Raw genomic sequence first — 24,187 nt, 5'->3', positions numbered from 1 at the left:
TTTCTTTGAAAAGTATATTTTAATGAATATTTCTAATTTTAAAAATGGGTTTGCATCTATAAGTAAAGAAATCAAATGGAAGCATCAAGTCTCATGGTCAGTCTGTTCCTTCAAGCTATTGTTACCTAATGAAACATGAGGTTGATCATGTTAAGTATAATGATACACGATGCTTTCAGGCATAAGATATATACCAAGAGTAAAATGTACCATATGATTCTTTGTCAATATCCATTTTTTGCAATCTGCAGCACATAAAGGGGTAATTTAAAACTAAAAGTACTTAAAATGTATTAATATCAGAATGTTGATGATATATTATGTTCTCCAGTCAGGCGATTGCAGAGTGCTTAACTATCATTAACCAGAAGTGGCAACACAGTATAACCCCCAAAATATTACATCATAATCAGATTTGAAGTAGATATATTTGTAAAGATTTTATTTCTATTTTTCAAAAAAAATAGTCACTACTACATTTACTTGTTTCATATTCAATATGCTTTTAATATGTTGCTTAATCACTGAGACATCTTTTATTTGACAGGCCTCAGTTGATTAGACATAGGTTTCCTCATTATAAAATCAGAAATTATAGTAATTGTCAATATAAAATGGAAAGGTTAGAGTTCATAAGCTTGAGAATCTTCACACTGTCACATATGTGCAAAACATTTATTATGATTACTGTTAGATGATAGTCCCTGGTTTCAGAATTTAGTAATTAGCTTTTTTGCATGATACTGTGTTGATTCATCAAAGCCACATACAAATCAGGTGTAGAGGATTTTGGTTTTTAAGTGTAAAAAATTAATTGGAGCAGACAAGGTACCTAAAATGCACTTCATAACAGAAATAAAAAGCAGTTTGATAAGCCTATATTCATATCCTATTTGATTGCTAAAGATTCAAAAGAGCTTTTCAGATATGGTCTAACAGAGAAAGGATGATGATCTCACTATGTACTTTAAAAAAAACTAAAAAGGAATTGCTTGTTCAACTCAGCGATTTCCATAAAACATTGCAAAACTGGGTGCATCTGGAAGTTAAAACCAGGACATACAGCAGGCTGAAACTGAACAGAATTTGATTGCAGACCTGAAGCTGTTTCCTTAGTTTTGTCACTGGAGACATATCTTATGAGAATATGCTCATGATTTTTTGAATAGTCCATGAAAGGTGACAGGGATGTTAATCTCCACTTCAGCCCTGGCAACTTCACTCAAGTCCTTGGCATTCAGAATCAGGAGATAAGCAGGCTTTTGCCCTGCCCCAGGGCTTACCACCACACTCAGAACTACACCTGTTAATAAGAAGTAAATAAGGCAGCAGTGAATCTTAAAAAGCCCAGGCTCACAGACTAAACAAAATTGGAATAATTAAACATAATTGAAATAATTTAAGTGGAATTACCTTGATTAAATAAAAACAGCCACTTGACTCAATTTCATTTCTGACTTTTCTAAGTCTTTTAACTCATCCTGTTCCCTACACTATCACTCCAGGAAAGGGGTCATTCACTCACTGTTGTATCTCAATATCCTACCTAGAACATAGCAGGTACTCATTAAATACTATGGAATGAATGGATCTGTGTTCTTATCTATAACATGAGAATAAAATGTCTGCTTTACTCACTGCCAGAAACAATGTTATGGTAATCAAAAAAGTCTATATTAAGAGACTTTGAAAGTAAGATATAATATATCTGATTTCTAAGAATTGTCTGGAAACTGACTTCCTTCAAACAAAAGAACAAACTTTTTGCAGTTTTGACTGGACTTATGTAAAATCATTTAGCATGATGTGGCTCCACAATTCTTTGTCTCATTTCTCTATGGTTACCCACATTTTAATCCTAAAAAGTATAATCTATCTCTATCATCAATAATTAACTAAGACTGATGCTTTGTAATGGAGTTATTGTATGAGGATACTTCTGGAAAGCAGAACTAAATGCTAAATTTACTTTTGTGCAAAAATTTTTTCAAATCTATAAATATGATTGTTCTTTTAAAAGTTTATGAAAAATTTTGTATTATGAGAAAATTATTCATGAAATTCAATTTTTTTTTTTTACCAAAGTAGACTTATCTTTTAATCTTCTTATTCTATGAATTGTTTAAACTAACTTCACATTATAGGCTATGGCTCTGGATCCCTCTCTAGCTTCAGGTTTTTAAAAGAACAAATCAAAACTACAGTCACAAGCATGAATTTGCCTCTTCGATCCTCCAGAATTCTCAGTTTCCTTCTTTGTCCTTTATCAGAAATAGGTCTTGGTTGGAAAAGGCAAAAAAAAAAAACAAAAAAACAAAAAAACAAAAAAACAAAAAAACAAACAAACAAACAAAAAAACACCTAGATTTCATGCTGCTATTTCTTCTTCTCTCTCATCTAGACAGTGATGCTTAGAATTTTTTTTTACAAGTAGTCAATAAGACCTAACCACAAGATGAAGCCTACTTTCAAGTAAGTTTAACTTCTTTGTACTGTCCCATTTACAATACTGAGAATCATTTCTGGATCAGGGATTTAACCCAGTGGTTAAGATGCCGGTTAAGAAGTCCATGTCCTCGGGACTGCGCTGTGGTTCAGCGGGTAAAGCCACCGCCTGCAGTGCTGGCATCCCATATGGATGCTGATTCAAGTCCTGGCTGCTCCCCTTACGATCCAGCTCTCTGCTATGGCCTGGAAAGCAGTGGAAGATGGCCCAAGTTCTTTGGCCCCTGTACTCAACATGGGAGACCCAGAAAAAGCTCCTGGCTACTGGCTTCCGTTTGGCCCAGTTCTGGCCATTGTAGCCATTTGGGTAATGAACCAGCAGATGGAAGACCTCTCTCTCTTTCTTTCTCTCTCTCTTTCTGCCTCTGCCTCTCTGTAACCCTGCCTTTCAAATAAATTAATCAAAAAAAAAAAAAAAAGAAGTCCATGTCCCATATGTCTGGGTTAAATTCTTGGCACCTGTTCCTGATACTAGCTTCCTGCTATTGAAGACTTAGAGGGCAGGGGTGATAACTCAAGTCATTGGGTTCTTGTTGCTCACGTGGCATACCTGGATTGAGATCCCTGCTCCTGGCTTCAGTCCCCAGTTGGGCTCAGGGCCATTGTGTACATTTGGGATTAAATCAGAGGATAGGAGTTTTCTGCCTGCCTGTTTTGCTATTCCTCAAATGTGTATACATATATGTGTATCAAATATATATAGTTTTATCCCTTAAATATACTTTTTAAAAAAAAAAAAAAGAATTGTTTCAGAATATGAGGCAGTAATTGAGCTAATACACAGAAATCCTCTAAAAAGAGTGTTTAGACCCATCCACTGCTGTCATTACCATCATCTTCCTCCAAGGCATCTGGATGAGAAACAAAGATGGGTTCTGATGGGTATGAATCCGGCTCTTGCCATACCCAGGTCTCTTTAGTTTTGACGTTCAGCTTACAGAGCTGATTATAAGACAAAAAAAAAAAAAAAAAAAAAAAAAAAAAATCAGTCAATGTGCATTGCTTAACTAGCAACTGTTGCAAAAACACTGCTGTAATGTTAGGAAGATGGATTAATTACCCTGTCGGGAACGAAGTGATTCAGGCCAAGTCCATACGCGTATGTATAAGGTTTCCCGCCGTACTTCTGGTAATTGATTTGAGGAAACTCAAATGCTACAAAACAGAGCACAGGCTTAGGAAAATTCACTTGATGTCTCCAAATGGAACACTTGTGCCCTCCTGTGTGAGCTTTTTCTCTAGACCATTTTACCTTGGCGAGGTCCTGAAAAGAGAACCTCAGGTTCCAGCCAGATGGTCTCATCGCTGCACAGAATCGCCGTGGCAGTTGTGTTGGGCAGCGTGACTAGATTCTTGCCTGTGTCCGCCTAAGAAAGAAGTAACAGAAACCTCAGTGAGCAGGAAGAAAATTCAGGCAGTCATAACTGCACGCTTCCCGAGCTTTGCCTCTTTTCAATGTGCAGGGAGGAACAAGGCAGGGAATTAAAGATGAGGCCGGCGCGGGCAGGCTGTCTGTGCCCACGTCGGTCCACGGCTGTGGATCCCTGGAGAAGTCACACAACCTCTCAGGCCTCAGTTTTTTCAGCTGTACAAGGAGACCACCCTTGAAGAAAAGCACTGAGGAATATCTTCTGCAAACAAAGGAACAACAGCAAAAATACATTTTTCTGCAAAACAAAAGTAACAAAGACTTCAAATGCCCAAGCAATAAAAATGTACTTATCTATTCCATAGTTAGTTTATGTTTTAATTTTGTTTGAAACAATCCTTGCAGTTATATTTCCAAAAGAAAAAAAAATACATAGGGAAACCACTAAACTGCATGTTTTTGAAGATCTTTTGTTTCACACATGTATGGTGCATATAAATGCACACGCATTTCCAGATTATTTTCATAATTATTATAAGCTCTAAGTTCAAATATATTTAATCAATTCTTGATTACATGTTTTGCTCTAGGCTCTAGCCTAGATTTTGGGGCTAGTTCAAAGAATAAAATCCTTTTCTTCATAAAGCTAACATTTTAGTTCAGGAAGTTAAACACTAAATACAATTAATAACTAAAATATATGAGGATACTTCAAAATTGGTGGAAGAGTGAAATTAAAAGATAACTTTATTTTGGTTGAAATCCATGCATATGAGTATAATATACCTTGAATGTGGACTGGCTAATAGAGTTGGGGGCTCACAAATACCAAGGGTGCACATTTGTTAAGAGGCAAGGGTAGGCCTTTTTAAAAATTGGCATTTGAGACAAACCCAGAAGATGAGAAAATTAGCAATGTGTTCAAGCAAAGAGAATAAACGGTGAAAAGGCCTGAGGAAATTGGAGGGCCCATGTGCTGAGGAGAATTAAAGAGAACAGCGTGGCTGCAACTCACCCAGCACGGCGGGGAAGAGGAGAAGAGAAGGGGGAGGAGTCATGGGGCCAGACTGTATAGCGGCTTCCAGGTCATCATGAGGACTACGGCTTCCTCTATGAGTGAGCAATGGGGAGGCACTAAAGGATTTTGAACGGAGGAGTTACATGCTTTGGCTTCTTTTTAATACATTCCCATTGGCTGCTCTGCTGAAACCACCCATGGGAATAGAAGCGACCCAGAGTAGAATCAGGGGACCTGATGGGTATGTTGCAGACTACAGGGGGTGGTGAAGAGGAGGAATACAAGAGAAAAGTCAGGCATGGCACCAAGATTGGCATGGGCACCACGGAGATGAGAGCGACTGCAGGCCGTGGGGGAACAAAAGAAGCGCAGGCCTCCCTGCCTTCAGCTCGAGATGTCTACTGGATATCCAGACGGAGAGGTGGCCTAACAGTAGGTCACGGCGACCTTGCGTGTAACGGAAAGTTGGAAATACGCATTGTCTGCTCTAAAGCACAAATCTGTAACAGGCGCAGAGTGTATTCCGGTGCCCTCCAAGAGGAGGAATGGGAAGTTGAGGCAAAATGAGTCAGGAGAAAGATTTCTAAGAGCATGAGGTGAGTGATCCATTGAAAATGGTAGAGGAATGATGAGAGAGAGAGAGCGCGCAAGAGAGTGAGAGCGAGAGAGAGGCTAGAGTGAAGTCTGAGTGGGTGATCTGGAGAGGAAAACAGATAATTCAGTATATGAGTACAGATGCTGGTGGGTGGGTAAATGTGGTTGTAGGAGCCTCTGGTTCTTTTTGAGTTTTCATTTGTTTCAGAGGAATAGGAAATATAGTTATCAACTGCATATGAGTGCTGCCATGGGAGGTGTGAAAAGTTGGAAGGTAAGAGGGTGTGGAATATTTAACCAGCAAAGTGAGAGAGGAAGTAAAGTGGCAAATTGCAGCAGCCAGGTTTGTGGTCATGATTCAAAATCAGACCAATTAACATAATTGTTTTTTTCAGCCTCAGAGATATAAACATAGAATGGTTTAAGAGTAAAATTTAACTAGGGTATGGTTTTGACAAATCAGTTTGATGAAGTAAGAAAGAAGCAAGAAAAATAAGATCTATATGATGGGGGTGATTATTATCATTAATCATGAAATTTAAATTGAAAGAGGAAGATACATACTTACTCTAGGGATTGGTGGATAGTGAAAAAGTAGGATGTTCAATGGATTAGAGGCTGCTAGTGGGAATTGCAACAGGGCAGGCGAGGTTCAAAGTTAAAAGGTGGCAGACAGATTGCATCTTCAAGACACTGAGATTACAGAAGGATCACAGGAGCGGGAATTGATCGATTAAGGTTATAATTCTGAAAAGAGAAGTGGCTGAAACAGAATAGATGACAAGAGGTCATGCAATAGGTCACGGAACTCAGGCAGGGTTGTTAGAAGGATAAATTATGATAGGCATACTGAATGTTTCAAGAATAACAGACAGGATTAGAGCTGGGAACAGAGTGTTATCGAGCCAAGAGGAATAGAAGCAGTGGTTAGTAATGAAAAAAATAATGAGGGGTGTATATATGGCTATGTGTAGTACTAATTGGCTATTTGATTGAATGGCTAAAATAAGATTAAAAGTTGGGGAATCTCAAGGGTGAATGGAGGAGCAATAGTCTGAAAGCAGGAAAGAGAAACCAGGACGCCTACCCAACGTGGACAGAGAAGAAACTAGCTCCCTTGGAAGCTGCCGGTAGAGAGACCTATGTCCTCAGAGGGGAGTGGGATTTTGGCTAAAGAAAGAAGGAAGAGGAAACATTCTGAGAAGATGATGCACAGGGTTTTCTGGTACTGACTATGAATTAAGAGTGAATAGTAGAATATTTTAGGATAGGGAGGAATGGTAGCAGAGGAATAGTTAGAGAAACACATTTTGTGAGATTTGTGAAATAGGCATTTAAAACATTTATGGCAATGTTGGGAAGAAGAAAGTGATGTGTTTATATACACATATTTATATTCATGTGCAGAATAAATACAAAGGTCTATGCCAAACATATTATTTATGTGGTTTTTAGTTGAATTGCTTCTCTTTATCCTACATGGTTTTTTAAAAATAGGCCTTTATTTCTCTTATATGTGGGAGCTAAACTTTATTTAAAAGAGAAAGAAATGCCAGTGTGTATCTGTTTTACTGCACATGCAATACTCTGTCAAACTTTGCTTTAAATCTTTGTCAAATTGATAAGAATTATATACTCTTTCAACTATTTTGTGACTATTTAAAATTTACTTTATATGAGGGAAGTTGAACATTTTTTCATATGATTATTGTTTCTAGCTCTTGCCTATTTTCCTGCTGGACTATGATAGTTTTATATTTTATTTGTTGGACTCTTTATTCAGTGGAGCCATTAATATTTGATTATAATGTAAATTAAAAATGTGTCATCTCAAAAAAATAAATATAGCATAAACAAGTAAATATATAAATTAGGTCTTCAGTATAAGAAATCTATAGCATTATCTTTATATCCTCACAGTGAATATAGAAAATTATTTTGTATAACAGAAAATGAAATAATAATTATATATATATGAATACATACATTTTATATTTTCTTATATTTGCACAAATAAAACTCAAGGAAGATACTAATAAAATTACCAATAAGAAATGAGGGTGAATGGAATGGAGTAGATGAAGGTAGGGGTTAGAGTGAGACTTTCTGTGTATTCTCAGGCTATTGAATTCCTCACTTCAAAAAGAAGGAAAAATTAGTTTCATTTAGAAAAAAATTAATCTAAAATATTTTCTCCCTGTTACACTCTCATTTATCTATTTTTATATATCTTGATATCATTTAAATATCTGTAACTATCAGCTTTTCTTCTGTTCACATATCTTCATGTCTCTGCATTACATGTCAATAAAATGCAAACCACTTAGCCTGACCTTAAGTCCTTCTGAGTTTAACAACCTACTTTTGGGACCAGTGTTGTGGTGTAGCGGTTAAGCTACAGCTCGCAGTGCTACCATCCCATAAGGGCGCCGATTTGCGTCCTGGCAGCTTCACCCCCAAACCAGCTTCTTGTAATGCACCTAGTAAAACCAAGGAAGATGGCCCAAATGCTTGGGCCTTTGCACGCACGTGGGAGACCTGGATGAAGCTCCTGGCTTTGGCCTGGCCCAGCCATGGCTATTGCAGCCATTTGTGGAGTGAACCAGTGAGTGGAGGATCTCTCTTTCTGTCTCTCCTTCTCTCTCTGTAACTCTGCCTTTCAAATAAATAAGCCAATCTTGAAAAAAAAACCCACTTTCATAGCTTTTTACCCCATTTCCTCTATTGCTTTTGCCCACGTTCCAATCAGTTGGATTGCAGGCAGTTTTCCCTGCTTGTCTGCTTCTCCATTTCTGGCTCTCTCCTCAAACTGTTCTTCCTGTCTTCAACTGTTCTGCTTCAATCCCATCTCATCTGCTAAAATACTGAGGCTACAAATAACTGCTCCATACATCTCCCCAAACAAGTATGGCTTCTCCATTTTCTGGCTAGATAAGTCGATTCATCCCTGTCTCAGAGTTCTCATCCTATGTTGACATGCATTATCATTTCTGAATCATCTTCCTTCCACACTAGGTAATGGCATCCATGAGAATAAGCAATGTATCCTTTGACTCTCCCACTGAGACAACCAGTGTGATACTTGTTGTAGCAGCTGTTCAGTCCCTGTTGGGAGAAAGAGAAGGCAAGGATTTGGGTGACATTAGGCATTTTTCATCATCACTGAAGTTCCTAATTCTATACTTGAGTGATCTTTCTTCAGGAAATGATGGCCACACATTTAGAAAAATCTTTCCTTTTTCTTCAAGTTAGAATGTGGGTACTGAAATTTATTGATCATCTTTTAAAGATGATTCTTTAAATCATCATTCTTTAAAGATGATTGTGATTTTATTAACACAGTTAAGAGTTTGTGGAAATCAGCTGACTCATTTATGTGATATGTATTTTATGGTCACTCAATTCCAAGCCACAGATATGCTTCCAAAGGGAATATCAAGAGTGCTTAGGGCACCCAGACAGATCCCTCCCCTTGACCTCTTCTCTGAGCTCCAGATCCATGCATACCAGCTCCCTATTGGACATTTCTGCTGGGTTTCAACTCAACACCTGTACAATAAATCTTACTCTTTTTCCAGGAAACCATTTCTCTTACTTTTATGCTTCCTATTCAGTGAATTGTAGCAATATCCAATTGACTGCTTGGGGCAGAAATCTGAGTTATCCCATGTTCCTTTCTCTTTACCCCTCACATATAATGAGACTCCAACTCCTATTGATTCTACCAGTATTTAGTTCTCTATTTTGTATCTTCTTTTATCTTTCAATGGCCATTTGTTAATCCACGTATTTATCCTCTTTGTTCATCTCTTTGCATTCATCATCTAGTGGGTCTTCTAGCCTCTAAACTCCCCTCATTCCACTCTGTCCCTCATGATGACACCAGAGTTAGAAACACAGACCTGAGCACATTGGGCAAACATGGCTGCATGCCATTGCTGTGACACACATTTATAAAGCCCTTTACAATAGCACTTTAACCCATCTTTTCAATTCCTCTGCCCTGTACCCATTTCCCTATGTGTATAATGAGCCAGTCCAGAAACGACTTTATGTTTAAGTAGTAAAGTAGTAATTCTTGCACTTTAAATTCCTCTTTACCTTCTATACAAGCTTATTTTTATTAGAAAGGGAGATAGGGAGAGAGTGAGAGATAGAGACAGAGACTGAGAGACAGAGATATCTCCCATCCACGAGTTTATGCCATCAAATGACCACAACAGCTGAGACTGTGCCACACCAAAGCCAAGAGCTGAGAACTCAACCTTGGTTTCTCAAGTGAGTGGCAGAGACCCAAGTACTTGAGCCTTCACCTGCTGCCTTTAGCAATGTGCTGGAATCAGGAGAGGAGCTGAGATTCAAACCCAGGTACTCTGATAAGGAATATGGCCCCCAAGTGGTATCTTAACCACTGTACCAAATACTCACCTGCTTCTGTTCCTTTGTAGGAGCCCTTTTACCTATGTGTAATGCCCAATTTCAGCTTCTTCCACTTCCTTAGTTTTTATAGAGATCACAAGCATAATTAAGGGAAATAGTATCTGGTTTAAAATTGGGTTTATTTTCCACAACATCTGAGCTAAGCCATTGGTACAATGTGTTTGCATTCTGTTTAGCTGCCTCAGCCCCTAGTGTGCAACTAGGGTTAGATCGACATAAAAGAGAGTGTATGTTCATGCATGTATATGTGAAAATTCCATTTTTCTTGAATTTGGCATTTCCATCACACTAAAATTCTGATGTTACTGTGGTGTTCTAAACAAGGCAATCACAGAAAGACAAAATAGAGATGACATGATTATCTAATGCTATTAATGATTTTTATCCTCTAGTGATATTTCTGGAGACAGGTAGAAAAAACAAAACAATGGTATCATTTCTCTGAAAGGTAATTTTTGATATTTCATCTTTCCAGAATTTCAAATTATTTAAGTTAAATTATTTGTAGTATTGACAAAGGATCCTAAGAATCAATGGATCTGTATTATTCACAAAGAAAGTACATTTTGCAAAGTATTTTGTGATTGAAAGAGCAGATTCATAATCACAAAACCTATTTCTCATATTGTTGTGTTGCCATTGGCTTTTGCCAAAGTTGCTTCACTCATCTGAGCTTCAGTTTCCTTGTTTGTGAAAGGATGTGAGTTTAATTAGTTTATTTTTAGTTTCTTCCATCTCTGAAATTTCAAGACTTTTGGTTATATCTGAACTATGAAGCTCTGTAGTGGGAGGTTACCTTGTCAAAATTCAAGGGAAGTACGTATCTTCGAACCTCAGGCTGGGGAGCTTTTCTGGCATTTTTTTTCACCTCTTCCCAGTTCTCACGTAAGTTGGCTAAATATAAGTAATTATACACAAACTCAAATCTGCGAAAATAAGAAGTCAAACATGAGCACAGTTATAAATAATTTTAGAGAGATGACTCATGCTTTTCAAAAGCACAGGTGCCTGCCTACTCTTTATTCCACAATCCCGAAATTGCTAATAGCACAGGTATCTTACAGTCATTTCCTCCTTCCCACAGTAGGGGGGAAAATAAAAAAGCAAAGAAACTTGCCCCATGGATATATTTAAGTAATGGTAGCCTCAGATACTTTCTTTCTTCTACTCAACATTCCGTTTGTGCCCTTAGGGGCCATTATGTTTCCAGAGACTTGGCTGGTCTGAAAAACGCATGTCTCTTTGTCCTAATCTCAGAGGCAGCAGAACTGAAGGCTCCCCAGAGACCTTGTCAAGTTTGAGCCAAATTTGAGTTCACTTCTTAAGTCATAGAACCTTTTACTTTCAGGTCTGGTTCATGGACTCCATCCGTTTTCAATCATTAACCGTAGTTTTGATCCTCAGTGTATATTGCTGTTCACCTCAACTTCCTACTGCTTTTTCAATTACATTTGTTGACTCACGCATACCTCTGTCTTTTCAGTGTGATTCAGATTAAACATTGAGAGCAGTGTCCCTGTAAAAGACTCCTAATTCCTCTGAGCACCTGGAGATGTAATATTTATCTGATGTCCTTTCTTACCCTTTCCAACAACAGAGATCCACAATCAGAAAGTCATTCTCTTCATAGGTGTTGATGTGATGGAAGAGGTTGAAAGGTGATGTCCTGTATTTATTATTGAGGTATTTCCTTCTTTTTTTATCAGCGATATGAAGCCAAACCTAAAAAAAAAAATGAGGAAAATATCTTGATTCATCTACAAAAGGGGGAAAGAACACATTTTGGAACATGCATTCCTAGAAACATACATGTGACTCACCCCCATAGTTTCATTGGACTCAAAACAATCCATGTAGTTGGCTCCCCAAAGGCTCCATGAGGAAAGGAACTTGAAGAGGTTAATTTTGACTGGAGTCTCCACAAAAACAATGTAGTTGGGAGTCAGACCAAAACTGTTCAGAAACACAAATGGGCTTGTTAATGAAAGTGCTGATTCTCAAGCCACAAACAGACATGTGTACACAAGGTATGCTCAGTTATATGAATCAACAGTGTCAATTGAAATTAATTATTTTTAAATTTAGTTTTCTGCAAGAAACATTGTGATCAGGATTGGTATCAAAGGTAGGCAAAGAAGATCTTTAAGCTTGAGTTTTCCTGCAGATTCATAGTAGGCCTTCAAGTTACCTATGGACGTAAGATGGCTTGAATCGATCACTGCAGGGGAATTGTACAACGACCTCTGACTTGCTTATTGGATCTTCCTTGTCTGAAATAAAGTGGTTTTAAAAGGCTTTGGAACAGCCTCTGTTTTTTAAAATACAAAGCATTTAGAACAGCTTATACAAGCAAAGAAATACATTTTCAGATCTTGATCTTTTTCAGAGCTCATTTTCTTTTTCTCAGTTATTGGCATTTCTTAAAGAAATTTCATGTGAAGCTGCAATCACCCAGGAAAATCCAAATAGCAGCAGATTTGGAAAAGTGAACTCAAATGGGATGTGGCATGCAGAATATAGTGGAGTCGCATCTTGCAACAGCTGGAGTTAGGTTTTATGTCAGAGGATTAAGGCAAAATGTCAGTATGTTCAAAATGCCTTTGACAATATTTTAAGATGCCTGGGAAGGATAGTATAGAAGGATTTGTGTCAATAACTCTGTACAATGATTCTTATGCACATTAAAGTTCATTTACTACAAAGTCAATGATCCTCAAACCTTAGTGTGCATCAGAAAAATCATATTAAATGTTTCTTAAAGTACTGATTGTAGACCAGATGCCATTGTCAGAATTTCTCTCAGTCTGCCTAGGGTGGGACGCAATATTAATATTTCTATAAGGCTCTCAGATGACACTGCTGGTAGAGGTGCTATACTTAGGGAACTATATTAAACAATACTATGCCAAAATCCATATGAATTCAAATAATCATGAATTCAGTTATCATTAAGATAATAATCAAGGAACTTGGCAGTTAATAGAGGATAAATGGAGAATTCTAGAGTACTTTCCCTACTGCAAATTTGTTCTCCAAAGTATAATTAAGAGTTAATAGATTTACCTGTAGTTTTGGAAATCAAATGGAAAATAGGTAGTATAATCATATATACATATGTATGCTGTTATGCACATATACATGTATACATGTTCAATTCAACTTTGCCTAGCACATGAATAACTGCTCAATAAATGTTTGCTGGATTTGAATCTAAATCATATGTGATCCTATATGCTAGATCTTTAAATGTTGTAGAATAGAACTTGACAGCCTGTTTTCTGTATTTTCTAGTGGTTATTTCCTGCTGTGCTGTATGGATGAGAGTAATTGTTCTAAAGTTTGAGGGTAGCTTAACTAGTATATAATGTTATCCTGTTATTCTGATCTTGTATCATGTCTTTCCAGTGACCTCACAATACTGAAATACTTGATTTCAGAAGAAGAAAGATTGGTAAACTCACCTGCTTGCAGTGGAGGGATCTTTACAATATTGTAGGCAATTGAAAAATTTTTCCCAAAACAATTACCAATGTTGTAAACTGTTCCATCACTTTCAATGTGGGGGTGAGCAGTGGCTCCATTGACAGAGACATAATTGCAAAGATCAACCTATGAAAGGAGAGCAAGCATCATGTGTCTTAAGAATTTACTTCTTAAAAAATATTTATTTATTTGAAAGGCAGAGTTACAGAGAGGGAGGGAAAGAGGGAGAGAGAGAGAGAGAGAGAGAGAGAGAGAGAGAAGTCTTTCATCCACTTGTTCACTCCCCAGATGGCTGCAACAGCTGGAGCTATGACACAGATCTCCCATGTGGGTGCAGGGGCCCAAGGACTTGGGCCATTTTCCACTGCTTTCCCAGGCCACCGAAGAGATCTGGATTAGAAGTGGAGCAGCCGGGACTCAAGCCGGTGCCCATATGGGATGCCAGCACTGCAGGTGGCAGCCTTACTGGCTAAGCCACAGCGCTGGTCCCTGCATTTATTTTGACCTTAGATCTGACCCCACCATTATCTCTTGCAATCTCACTCCAAGGGCATGTTATCTTTCTTTCCATCTCTGTGGATCTCACCCTTTTTCAGATTTGCCTGAAGTCCTACCTTCAGCGCTGAGCTCTCCTCCAACCCCCATACTATTTCTGCGAGTGTCTTAAATCTGGAGTTCTCTGCGACTGTGCCCCTCACTTGATATATACCATAGATGGCTCTGGTTAGTTACCTTTTTTTGTTTTTCTGCACAAACAATGATAAATTTGAATCCTGTGTCTTCTTTATACTCTTCTTACTGTATTGCATTGAATTTTGTGAAATCATTGATAGTCAATAATTTTCAATTTATAAAAATGGTAAGTTTGTATGGTATAATCTAAGTACCAAACATAGTATGTTGCATAGATTATGTGTTGGGAATTGAAAGGGACCTCATGATAGAAAATATTAATCTAAATAGACTTGAAGGAATCATGAATCTCCTCAAATTAAATGCAAACATTTCTGAAGAGAGAATTCAGCATTTTAATTCCTAAGAAATTCAGAAGTACAAATATATCACAAAAATCGCCTAGTGTTCAGAAGGAGAAATTAGGTCCCAGAGAGGTCAAATGTCTTCCTCAAGGGTACAGAGACACATGCTGGCAAACAGCACTAGAATTTCTACCTATGGTCTACTCGGTCAAGACTTTTTCTGTGAATAATTAATGGAGTACATTTTTTATCTAACCCAGATTCTTTCTATTTGATTCAGAGACTATTTTTTAAATCATAGGGACCCCTTAGCACCCTTATTTAAATAGTAAACAAGACATTCAGTCATTCAACACTCAATTACTCATCAAGTTTTCCCTGAGCTTCTAGTTTGTGTCAAGCACTGTGCCAGGGTCTAGGAGAACAAAGATTCTTGCTTTCAAGAAAATCAGCTCAGACCTGTGCCATAGAACATGGTAGACACTAGTTGTTTGTAGTGATTTAAATTTAAATTAATTATAATCAGATAAAACTTGAAATTCAGCTCCTCTGTCACATTAGCCACATTTTAAGTCATAGATAGCACTTAGACAACGAAGAAATAGAAAATTTTCATAGTGAAATAAAGTTCTATTGGCTAGCACTGCATTAGACCAATAAACTGGCATAACGTGCACTAAATACAAAAAATGTATCTAAAGAGACACAATCTAACCTAGACTGTGGGATTCGTCAGGTTTTTCAGGTGTCAGGGCTCCAGCGAATGCTTCAGAGGTAAATAGAATTTAACCAGGATGACGTGTGCCAGGGGGTAGGAGTCCTAATGTAAAGGGACAGAATTTGGAAATAGCCTATGTTATGGGATGATTGATGTAAAGGAATGGGTGGGGGAGGGGAAATAAGACAGGCCTGCCATAAAGGCCTTTATTTGGACTTTACCTTGGAAACTATGATGCTCTACATAGAATGACACATTTGCATTTGTACTAAATGTTTTAAAGCTATGTATTTATTTATTTGAAAATCAGAGAACAGAGACAGAGGGGAGAAAGAGAGAGTGAAAGAGAGATAGAGAGAGAGCTCTCTCATTACTGGTTTACTCTTCAAGTGCTTGTGATGCCCAGGGCTAGACCAGGGCTGAAGCTGGGAACTCAAGTCATGTATCCCACACGGGTGGCAGTGATCCAGGTTCTTGAGTCATCACCTGCTGCCTCTCAGGGTGTGCATTAATAGGCACTCCAGTATAGAAGAGCAGGATATTAACCACTATGCTAAAAGCCCAATCATTTCCGAATTTTAGAAAAACTGATTCTGCTGTCTTGAGGAAATTCTTTTTAAGAAAATCAGGCTGGAGGAAAGGCAGTGGTTGGGAGGCTATTTCAGTGATAGTAAACAGATGAAATCTCAATCTTTCAAACTACATTTTTATATGAAATCAGGAGGTAGTTCTATTCACAATGGAATGTAACCCCTAATAAAATCTCTTCTGGAGCCATACCATAGCTTCTGCATTTCAATTAATGTACCATGCAACTAGAATACAAATTCACTACCACAGTCAAGTGGATGGTTTAGAAATTCAGCTTCAGTTCTTCTCTAAATGAGCTTCCACATGTAGCTTCCCAGTTAAATATCCTAAAGTACAGTTCTGCTTCTACCACTTCTTCAAGAACCTTTCAGCAGTTTCTCATTGTCTAAACAACTTATTCCAATATTTCTACCATTAATCAAGCTTTTTGTTTTATCCTACCCTTTTCCATATGATTTCCCTTGACATCGCATAAGCTTAATGACTAATTCTTAAGTGGCAGTATCTCTACTTTCCCCCAACTCACGTCTGGGAGAGTTAAAAATTTCAGAGGTATTTTGTGTTTGTACCATGGTTAAGGACATGATTGATATTTAATGGATGAGGCCAAGGACTTGAAACCTCTGCTATGTATGAGACAGTTCCCAGAGTGCAAAGTTACCTCTTGCACATGCCACTAGTACTTCTATTAAGAAGTACTACAAGTCTAGACACTAACTAAAGAGTAATTTTTTATTTTCCCACCTCTATTCCTTTTTTCATGTTACTGTCTTCATATAGAATGTTGTTCTCTAAGTTCACTGAAGTCCCATGTCTTCTTTACCTTACAGTCAAGTGCAAGCCCTTTGAGACTTCCTTGATCTATCCTTCATCTACTCAGCCTTGCATCCCCGACTACTTACAGAAGTAATCTATCTTAGATGTGCTGTCCTAGATTTTCCTTTTCAAAGAGGGCTCGTATCATGTTGTGTCCTATTAAAGTTATGTACTTGTTTGATTTTTCTATCCAATGCTAAGCTTCTGCAGATAAGAAGAATGTTTTGTAAACAGGGATGTCTTAATAAATGCTGGTTGAAATGAGGGCCTATCTTAAGAAATGCTGCATAGAGATTGCCTAAATTCTCAACAAAGTTTTGTCACTTTGTGATATATATGATATTTTGCTGTATGCCATTTCAGTTAAGAAATAGCTTTATTTCCAATGAGAAGAGTCAAAAAGGGGAAGAATTGGCACCTAGAACTATTTGCCTAAAACTGAGACTGGAAGAGTTTTTGGTGTTAATAGCTACAAGTTTCTGAGCACTTTATGTACCACGTCCATGCCAGCATATAAAAGTCATGGAGGGCAAGGACCATGTATTGGCAATGACCCATATTCATTTATGTATTTCTTATGGTTAGTGTAAGTTTTAGTCCAAAGAAATCACTCAATAAATATTTGTGTTATGAATAAATGAATGAATGGCTATGTTAGGTAATTGGTAAAATTTTATTCCTATCCATATAAATATTTAAAATATTGTAGATGAAAGAAAATTTTCTCTATGTTGCATCACTAGTAGTTGGTGATAAAGAAAGATTTGAAACTTAAGCTGACTTTTACATTCTTTCCACCAGATTCCATAGCTAACTTAGTTTTAAGTTCCAAATTTTAATTTCCTGAGAGAGGTAAACTGAGCACTTTGTCCTACCTGCTTAATTGTCTCCAAGGTTTCTGGATTAATCTTGGTAATGAAGTTGGTCTCTGTGCAGGCATAGTAATCTTCCCCCACTGGATAGATGTTTACAAGGGCATTGTCTGTAACCTCCACTCCTCGAAAGTAAGAAAAAAACCTGAAGAAGCAAATGAATTTTTCAGTCCAATAACTTTCAAGTCATGAGAAAAAAGGGAAAATGTAAAATTCTTTAATAACTTGCAATTTGGTTTCAGTAACCTGGAAAATATATTCTTGCAGGGATCTGGGAAAGCACAGGTGCCAAATTCTGTTATGACGATCCTTTTCTCAGTCATTGCTCGTACATAGGCATCAGTGCGGATAAACCTGAAGGACATTGAGACACGGGAAAAGACCACAGACAGAGATAATCAGAGCAATCCCTTGGAATTTAACATGGTCACTGTGTGTGTTCTCATTAAAACAGAATCGTAAACACCTAACACAAAGAATAAAGAACATTATCAGCTCCCTCTCTTGGAGTCACCATGGGGGAAAGAGGCAATGTGCCAAGAGCTTAAATTTATATATTCTTCTTTCTTAAAGATTTATTTATTTATATATTCAGAAATGCAGAGCAACAGAGAGAGGGGGAGAGACAGAGAGAAAGGCAAAGAGAGAGAGAGAGATCTTCCATTTGTTAGCTTACTTCCCAGATGGCTGAAACAGCCAGATCTGGGCCAGTCTGATGAAAGGAGCCAGGAACTCTATCCTGGTCTTCCGTGAAGATGGCCTGGGGCCCAAGTACTTGGGCCATCTTCTGTTGCTTCCCCAAGCACATTAGCAGGAGGCTTGGTTGGAAGCGGATAAGCCAGGCTTCAACTAGTGCTCTCATATGGGATGCTGGTGTAGTAAGTGGAGGCTTAAACTACTACACCACGATGCAGACACCTACACTTATGTCTTCTGACCCTCACAGTGGCAGACGAGGAATCTGAGGTTAACAGAAGTTAAGTGATTGGCATATGTTACTAAGCTGGATTAAAACACAAGTTGACTAGAGCCAGACAATGTGAAATTTCCATATCACACCAGGCAGCCCCATAAGTAGTTCATATAGGTCCTCTACTCTGTAGCCCAGCACCTATCAAGGTATCCTTGGTGGGAAATTATAAGACATGATGTGTCAAGTTGTATTCCTTTTTTTTTTTTTTGACAGGCAGAGTGGACAGTAAGAGAGAGAGAGACAGAGAGAAAGGTCTTCCTTCTGTTGGTTCACCCCCAAAATGGCCGAAGCCAGCGCACTGTGCTGATCCGAAGCCAGGAGCCAGGTACTTATCCTGGTCTCCCATGAGGGTGCAGTGCCCAAGCACTTGGGCCATCCTCCACTGCACTGCCAGGCCACAGCAGAGAGCTGGACTGGAGGAGCAAGCGGGACAGAATCCTGTGCCCCGACCGGGACTAGAACCAGGGGTGCCAGCGTCACAGGCGGAGGATTAGCCAAGTGAGCCATGGCGCCGGCTTGGTTGAATTCCTTTCAATTTTCCACTGTCCCTCCCTTTTTTTCAACTTTAAAATTCAATTTACTACTTTAAAAAGTAGGCAGTCTTGAATTCAATCTCTCGCACAGGCAGATCTTCTGAACCATATCCCACACTGGTTGCATACATTGGTCAGGATTTCTCATGTGAAGAGTCAGTTAAAATCTGATTTTGCACTTTCATGGAAAGGAAAAGGTACCAAGGTCTGAATGCTAAACTCTGCTTTCATAGCTAATTTTTGCTTTGACATGAACTATTTATCTTCTATTACAACCCAGGTTATCCTGACTACTTTAAATCTCCAATTATTTTACCTTTTGATGTCTCTTCAAAATGCCTAAAATTTGTGGTGATCTATGGAGCCTTGAAATGGCCTGAGCACTGAAGTAGGAGACAAAATCTTTACTGTGGTATTAATGGGGGCCTCCTGGAGGGATGACCTCAACTTTCAGTAACAATCTTTCATTTTTACGAAATTTCTGTTACTGGGAACACCATGATGTACCAGGTCCTTCTTTCCTCTGTGGCTCCCTTTTTTCCTTCCTAGTTCTTTCTGATTATAAAAAAGAAAGAAGACAAGATTGCTAATAGTTATAATAACAATAATAACCATGATAGTGACTTTTACTATTACTGTTTCTTATGTACTAGGTAGTGTTCTTATTGAGTCTCTGTAACAGGCTTATGAAACAAATTTAAATATTTGTCCAATTTCACAGATGACAGAAACAAAAATAACATGTCAATGTCCTGTCAAAGTTAGCCACCTAGGAAAATGGTGTCTGGTGGACATAGGATTTGAAGTCAACTATGTCAGACCCCAAAACTCTTGTATTAGCTTCTTCTTTATCCCATAGTAGGGTTCCTGGTGTCCATACAGATATACTAACCCAGGGGGATTCTCCTGAGACGGAGGTGGGTACATGAGAAGTCTCTAAAAAGTTCATGGCACATGCATATGGCAAAAAAAAACTCTGCATGGATTTCAAAATTTTTTGCACCAAAAATAACATTAGCTTTTAACTAGATTTCCTACTAACTTTTGGAAGTCCTTTCAGTTTAGGTCTTCTGTTGGGTTCAGGAGATTAAGAAGCAGCGCCACATGGGGAATAGGATCTGAGAGAGTCTCCACAATTCCTAGAAGCAGAGTAGACCTAGTGTTCCTTTACCTTCTATGGTAGGTGACGTGTCCTTCTTTGAAGTCAAACTTGTGCAGCAGGGCTTGCCCATCAAACAGGTGGTAAAATGGCTCAGATCCAACTTCAAAGAGTCCTGGCCCACATCGAAGGAGACTTCCAGTGAGCCACAGGGGGATCCTGCCTGTGGCGAAGGTGAGACACAGAATATTGCTTCTGACCCCTGCCTTTGGACTGGACTTGTCCTTGGTAGGGCAAAGAGATTATTAGCAGCCTGAGTGGGCAGAATCTTTTTAACAAAGCTGGCAGTAATGTCTGCTTCCAGCTCTCATGCTGGACACACTTCATACTTTCTGCTGGCTTGAGTCTACTTTCATTAGGAGGCCAAGTGGTAGAGAATGTATAACACTTCAGCGTTTGAACAAAGCGTTGGAAGGAATGAGGGAAAAGCATCTTGAGATCAATGGTATTCTCCACCTAATAAAATTATTCAGATACCAATCCATTTGCCTTTTGGCCAGCTCACGTTTTTTTTTAAAGTCACTTTTTCATTTTCATTCCTAATGTTAATTTTTATTTATTTATTTACTTATTTATTTGTTTTTCCATTTCTTTTTAATTTTATTTATATAAAGGAAACAATTTGTTTTTCCATTTCTTTTTAAAGGGAACAAATCCATGTATTTCATATATATGATTTTAAGAATATAATGATACTTCCACCCTCCCTGACTCAAATCCTCCTTCCTTTCTTATTTTTCTTTTAATTTTTGCAATGACATACTTTCAATGTACTTTAAAATCACAAGCTTTATCCCCCACTTAATAAAGAATTCAACAAGTAGTAAGTAGGAAAAAAAAAAACATTGTTCCTCAGGAGTATAGACAGAGCTATAAACAATAATCAAATCTCAAAATGTCAATTTCACTCATATACATCACTTTTTTTGTCACCTCACTTTTAAAGAGAATTTCAATTTTCTTGATGCATTTTGTACAACTGAAAGATAGAAGGGTTGATTTGGAGTGAGGACCAAGATATTTAAAAATGTCTCTATAAAAGAAACCATTGAAATGAAACAACCAGAATACTGGCTTTTTAAATTTTAGAGCTACATCCTCCGAGAGTGTGAACCACTGTCCAGATTAAATTTATCTGCAGTAACAGCAAGAACATAGGGCAGAGTGCTGGGAACCAGGATGTTGGTTCACAATGTGCACATGCCATCTCTGGCCTCAGTTTGTTCATCTGCAAAATGAGGGGAACCCAGTATAGGCTGTTAGGACTTTGAGTTTTTCCAGTTAGTTTTATGTCTTTTGAAAAATACAGCATTGGGAAGTATTTGCTGAATCCTTACCAGGATTTTTTTTTTTTCCCCCACATGCTGCAGACTATCACAGAGGATGTATTTCATTTTCTTTTTTTTTTTTTTAACTTTTATTTAATGAATATAAATTTCCAAAGTACAGCTTATGGATTTCAAATGGATTACTTCCTATAGCTCAGTTGCAATTGGTAAGATATGAAAATTTGAAGAGAAGGCATGGCTTAACCAAAAGGTACAATGGTAATTTGATTACTATTGTCCAGATTGTTAACATCGGAATCCAGTTGAGAAAGCACCTGGCTCATCTACAGAAGGGGAAACTGGGAAGAGAGAATTGCCAAGGTTTTGACCATCCCTATACCACTACGTGACCCCAGGAGAAGAGATTAGGACCACATAATGTCTCTGTGCAAAGACAACCAATGTCACTTGATCACTTTGTGTTGGATCATTCTATTTCCATAACCTCATTTAATCTTCACTATATCCTTACAAAGTAAATTTCAGTTTCGGTAGGTGAGGCGCAGAAGTTTTAAGTTATTTGTAGAGTTCACAGATAGTGGACTCATAGAGCTGTGAGTAGCACCTACATCTTGCTGACTCCAGAAGCAACACTCTTGCAATAGAAGGGGCATGAACTTCACTACCCTTCAATGCAATGTTACCAGATTATTCAGACACCAGTGGAACAGACATTTATAGGACATTTACTATGTGCCAGGCATTGAGCTAGGTGCTGTCGGTGTGAAGATGACAAAAGTGTAGTGTTGGTCCTCAAGGAATCCCAGTTAAGTCTTATTTTTCTACATTACAGAAATGAAGTTAAATGAGAGGAAATGGGTTCTTGGTATAAAAAAACCCCATGCCTCCCCATTCCCCTCCCTGTGTCCTAGAGGAAGACCAGCACTCTCACTGAGTGAGAGGCTGGAGCAGAGAGACCTCAGCAAAAACGGAGAACGCCTTCCAGATGGGCAAGACCAACCTGTAACATGAGCTGTGAGGGGTGAGGATAGTTCTTCCACGGTTTCAAACAGTTTCTTGTAACCACCAGCAGGATGCTCGACTCTGAAAAGGTACGGTAATGAGGAAGGAGCCCATGCTGATACTCACAGAAGCCTGAGAAGACAGACAGCACTCTGGGACAGAAGGTGCCCTTTGCTCTGTGCCAGTTCACCAAAGCCTGTGTCAGGGAGCACATAGGGTTAGAGGGAGACAAGCATGCTTGTGTTCAGAAGGGGGCTCAGCTCAGTGCTCCCTCTTTCAGGTCAGAGGAAATGGGCTCTCTTTAATGTCAGCAGTCTCAGTGGATTTAATCTTACCTTTGGCAGTTTTCCCATATTTGTGAAGACTAATCTACTAATACTGTGGCTGCCACTTTTCTTCCTGAATGGTAGTCCTAGACAGGGTCCTTCCCACAGAGAGATCTTAGCTCAACCAATACTCTGAGCTGACTGCATCACTGATTGCTTGCCTCCTTCCTCTCTCTCCTGTGGTTGGGGATGACAGCTTTTTGGGTCCAGTACCTTACTGTTCAATATTCACCTACTATACTATCATTTCTTCCCATCATCTCATTTCTTTACCAATCCATATGAGCTATATAGTAGTTTATAAAAATAGAGAGGAGATTCAGATTCCATATTTTTGCTTGTTTCCTACCACCTCATTTTGGCTCCGTATTACAGGTTCTTAGAGTGACAGCTCTTCACAGTCTCACTATAGCAATTACATTGTATTTAGTATGTGCTATGTGCTTACTACAAAAAGATCTTTGCATGGTATGAGCTCATTTAAATCTCATAACACAATGTGATAAGTATTGTTGTTACATCACTTCCATATAAAAGGAAAAACCTAGATTTAAAAAAGTTAAGTAATCTGCCCATAGGAGATGACTGGATGAGAAGGGGAGGGAACCCATGTCTGCCTGAGATCCTTGTGCTTATAACTGCTTGTTAGCCCCAGTCTAAGTCCCCCGAATCCTACCATAACTTAGACCTGAAGTCTAGATATTTGCTTTAATATATAAATAGCAAAACATTCCCCCAGCTAGACACAAGGGTCATAGGCAAATAGGCTATCTAACAACGCTTTGTCTTCAGGAGCCCTTGAAATCGCCCCTTGACCATATAATGCCATCACCACGGCATTTTAAAAAATTTCCCAGAGATACTCACTGGATAGACATTTTCTGTCAGTGGAGGATCGAGAGTTCTTGCAGCAAGTGCAGATTGAGGGAGTAAGTCCTCAGCCAGGGCCTTTATATGCCTTCTAATTCTCTGTAAAAGGAGTTATGGCTTTGAGAACTTTTCCCCGCCCCCTCAGCTGAGGGAGAGGAAACAGAAGTGGCTTTCAGAACTCAAATCCTCCCATGCATGCTTGGGCTTTATTTGGGCTCCTTGTTCCCATAACAGTTTTTTTGGCTGTTTTCCAGGGACCTCAATCCTTCCCAAAGAGAATGAGAAGCGGATTAGAAAGCAAGGAGCTGTGTGGGAGTGGCCAGTGGCAGGCCGGAGCTGATCCAAGTCATCCCACTGGACCCTGGCACCATTCTCTGGCAACCACATCCCTGTACTACCTCTATGCCTTCATTTTCACTCTCACTCACTTGTGCATTTATTCATCCACTTCTATTTAAAAATATCTCTTATACATCACCCACAGACCAGGTAGAGATGAGGGTTGCCTTCACAGACCTTATCTCTTTGTAAGGGTGACAGGAAACTAACAAGCTATTCAATATAAATTCAGTTAGTGTTAAGATTGGAAAAGTGCAGAGTGTTACAGAAACACATTGTAGTGCCTATCATCTTCCACGGCTGCCTCCCTGGT

At 38.6% G+C, this 24,187-nt stretch overlaps 1 protein-coding gene across 3 annotated transcripts; it reads right to left on the bottom strand.

The window, feature by feature from the left end:
• Nucleotides 1–425: 425 nt before the first annotated feature.
• On the bottom strand, nucleotides 426–23,676 carry RPE65 (retinoid isomerohydrolase RPE65). Of its 3 annotated transcripts, none has more exons than XM_002715929.5 (14): nucleotides 23,533–23,676; nucleotides 22,338–22,420; nucleotides 20,061–20,211; nucleotides 17,630–17,737; nucleotides 17,387–17,528; nucleotides 13,388–13,535; nucleotides 12,115–12,196; nucleotides 11,747–11,879; nucleotides 11,509–11,648; nucleotides 10,723–10,852; nucleotides 3,758–3,872; nucleotides 3,566–3,660; nucleotides 3,336–3,447; nucleotides 426–1,303 (listed from the first exon to the last, which is right to left on the bottom strand). In XM_002715929.5, exons 1-14 carry the CDS (start codon nucleotides 23,541–23,543, stop codon nucleotides 1,152–1,154), a joined length of 1,602 nt encoding a protein of 533 aa, XP_002715975.1. In that variant the 5' UTR covers nucleotides 23,544–23,676; the 3' UTR covers nucleotides 426–1,151. The 3 variants fall into 3 exon arrangements, 2 of the variants coding, with proteins under 2 accessions (XP_002715975.1, XP_051712325.1); XM_051856365.2 differs by lacking the exon at nucleotides 22,338–22,420 and adding an exon at nucleotides 22,466–22,535 and having other exon boundaries at nucleotides 906–1,303; nucleotides 23,533–23,610; XR_007923603.2 differs by lacking the exons at nucleotides 426–1,303; nucleotides 3,336–3,447; nucleotides 3,566–3,660; ... (1 more) ...; nucleotides 10,723–10,852; nucleotides 12,115–12,196 and having other exon boundaries at nucleotides 11,632–11,648; nucleotides 23,533–23,648.
• Between the last annotated feature and the right edge of the window lie 511 nt (nucleotides 23,677–24,187).

The sequence above is a fragment of the Oryctolagus cuniculus genome, chromosome 7, assembly GCF_964237555.1.
Source record: "Oryctolagus cuniculus chromosome 7, mOryCun1.1, whole genome shotgun sequence".
Classification (NCBI taxonomy): Eukaryota; Metazoa; Chordata; class Mammalia; order Lagomorpha; family Leporidae; genus Oryctolagus; species Oryctolagus cuniculus.
Note: the sequence above shows the minus strand (reverse complement) of the source record. Positions and strands in the feature narration are given on the sequence as shown.

Excerpts from the sequence above, each read along its gene's own strand:
- RPE65 (XM_002715929.5), bottom strand. Across the intron at positions 11,649-11,746 it reads AGTCCAATGAAACTATGGGG|GTTTGGCTTCATATCGCTGA; the intron begins GTGAGTCACATG and ends TTTTTTTTTTAG. Across the intron at positions 10,853-11,508 it reads GATCTCTGTTGTTGGAAAGG|ATTTGAGTTTGTGTATAATT; the intron begins GTAAGAAAGGAC and ends TTATTTTCGCAG.